A 1,368-nucleotide genomic window follows, 5' to 3' on the forward strand; every position below is an offset into this window, starting at 1 on the left:
CTCTCTCTCTCTCTCTCTCTCTCTCTCTCTCTCTCTCTCTCTCTCTCTCTCTCTCTCTCTCTCTCTCTCTCTCTCTCTCTCTCTCTCTCTCTCTCTCTCTCTCTCTCTCTCTCTCTCTCTCTCTCTCTCTCTCTCTCTCTCTCTCTCTCTCTCTCTCTCTCTCTCTCTCTCTCTCTCTCTCTCTCTCTCTCTCTCTCTCTCTCTCTCTCTCTCTCTCTCTCTCTCTCTCTTTCTCGTCGTGGCACTGGTCGGCGCCCCTGCAGCAGCAGCAGGGCGGGGTGACAGCCAGTGCCCGTTTACCTGTGCCAGTGATAAGACTCGCCTTGCCGCTATGCCCTGGTCGCAGCTCCTCGTCCCGCCTCACGTAGCGATGGATCATGTGCTGGAGGTACCGTGGACGTGCTGTGGCGTGCGTGAGGCTTTTTCTTCTCTTTTTTTTTTTTTTTTTCCGGAGGGTTTACATACCGCACTGATTGGCTGCGTGTGTTGGGAGGAAATGAGATGTGGTTACGTGTCTTGTTCTGAGTTGGATTTGTGTGGGAGTTAGATGATGGATAGGCGGACGATGCCGTGATTTACTGTGTGTATGTTATTTTTGCGTATTAGCGTATAATAATTTCAGGTATTCAGTGATCTACGGATGTATGGCATATTGGATTATTCTGGGTTGGGTTTGTGTGGGAATTAGGTGACGGATAGGCGGAGAGCTTTAAGAGAAGATTAGACAAGTTTATGGATGGGGATAGCAGATGGAAATAGGTAGGTGTGTTTCATACAGGGACTACCACGTGTAAGCCTGGTCGCTTCTTGCAGCTTCCCTTATTTCTTATGTTCTTCTTATGATGCCGTGAATTACTGTGTTTATGTTGTTTTTGCGTTTTAGCGTATAGTAATTTCAGGTACTGGGTGATCTATGAAGGTAAGGCATATTTGATAACTTAGCTTGTCCAGATAACGGGTCCTATAGCGACGCTTATAAAAAGAACTATATAAACAATAAATGATAATAAATTATAAATATTATTAAAAACAATGACATGTAATTGTTGATTTAGATAGATTCCTTCGTGTGGAGATCTTTACCTTACAGACTCATTTACTTGATCATCGCCTTCTGCTCTTCTTCATTCACCGACCACCACCACCACCACCATCCATCATCATCATCATCCTTCTCTCCACCGATCCTTATCATCACCTGCTATCAAAGGTCCATCATCGCCGCCATTCCATTTTTACCATCGCTTCTTAACCTTTTTTTCTTTACGTCATTAATTCTCTTTTGAACACAGTCACGTGATCTAGTTGTTGTGGCACATTAAATAAATCATTCAGTATATCTGTCATTGAATCAATCTATCTATATAT

General features: G+C 43.9%; 1 protein-coding gene across 2 annotated transcripts in view; it reads left to right on the forward strand.

Moving 5' to 3' along the window:
• Positions 1-316: 316 nt before the first annotated feature.
• LOC135099886 (uncharacterized) overlaps positions 317-1,368 on the forward strand; it is a 118,502-nt gene continuing 117,450 nt past the window's right edge. For both annotated transcript variants that reach the window (XM_064002518.1, XM_064002519.1), the window contains exon 1: positions 317-409. In XM_064002518.1, the coding sequence (XP_063858588.1) occupies positions 332-409 (78 nt within the window). In that variant the 5' untranslated portion in view covers positions 317-331. The remainder of the gene's footprint in view (positions 410-1,368) is intronic.

The sequence above is a fragment of the Scylla paramamosain genome, chromosome 4 (genome assembly GCF_035594125.1).
Source record: "Scylla paramamosain isolate STU-SP2022 chromosome 4, ASM3559412v1, whole genome shotgun sequence".
Lineage (NCBI taxonomy): Eukaryota > Metazoa > Arthropoda > Malacostraca > Decapoda > Portunidae > Scylla > Scylla paramamosain.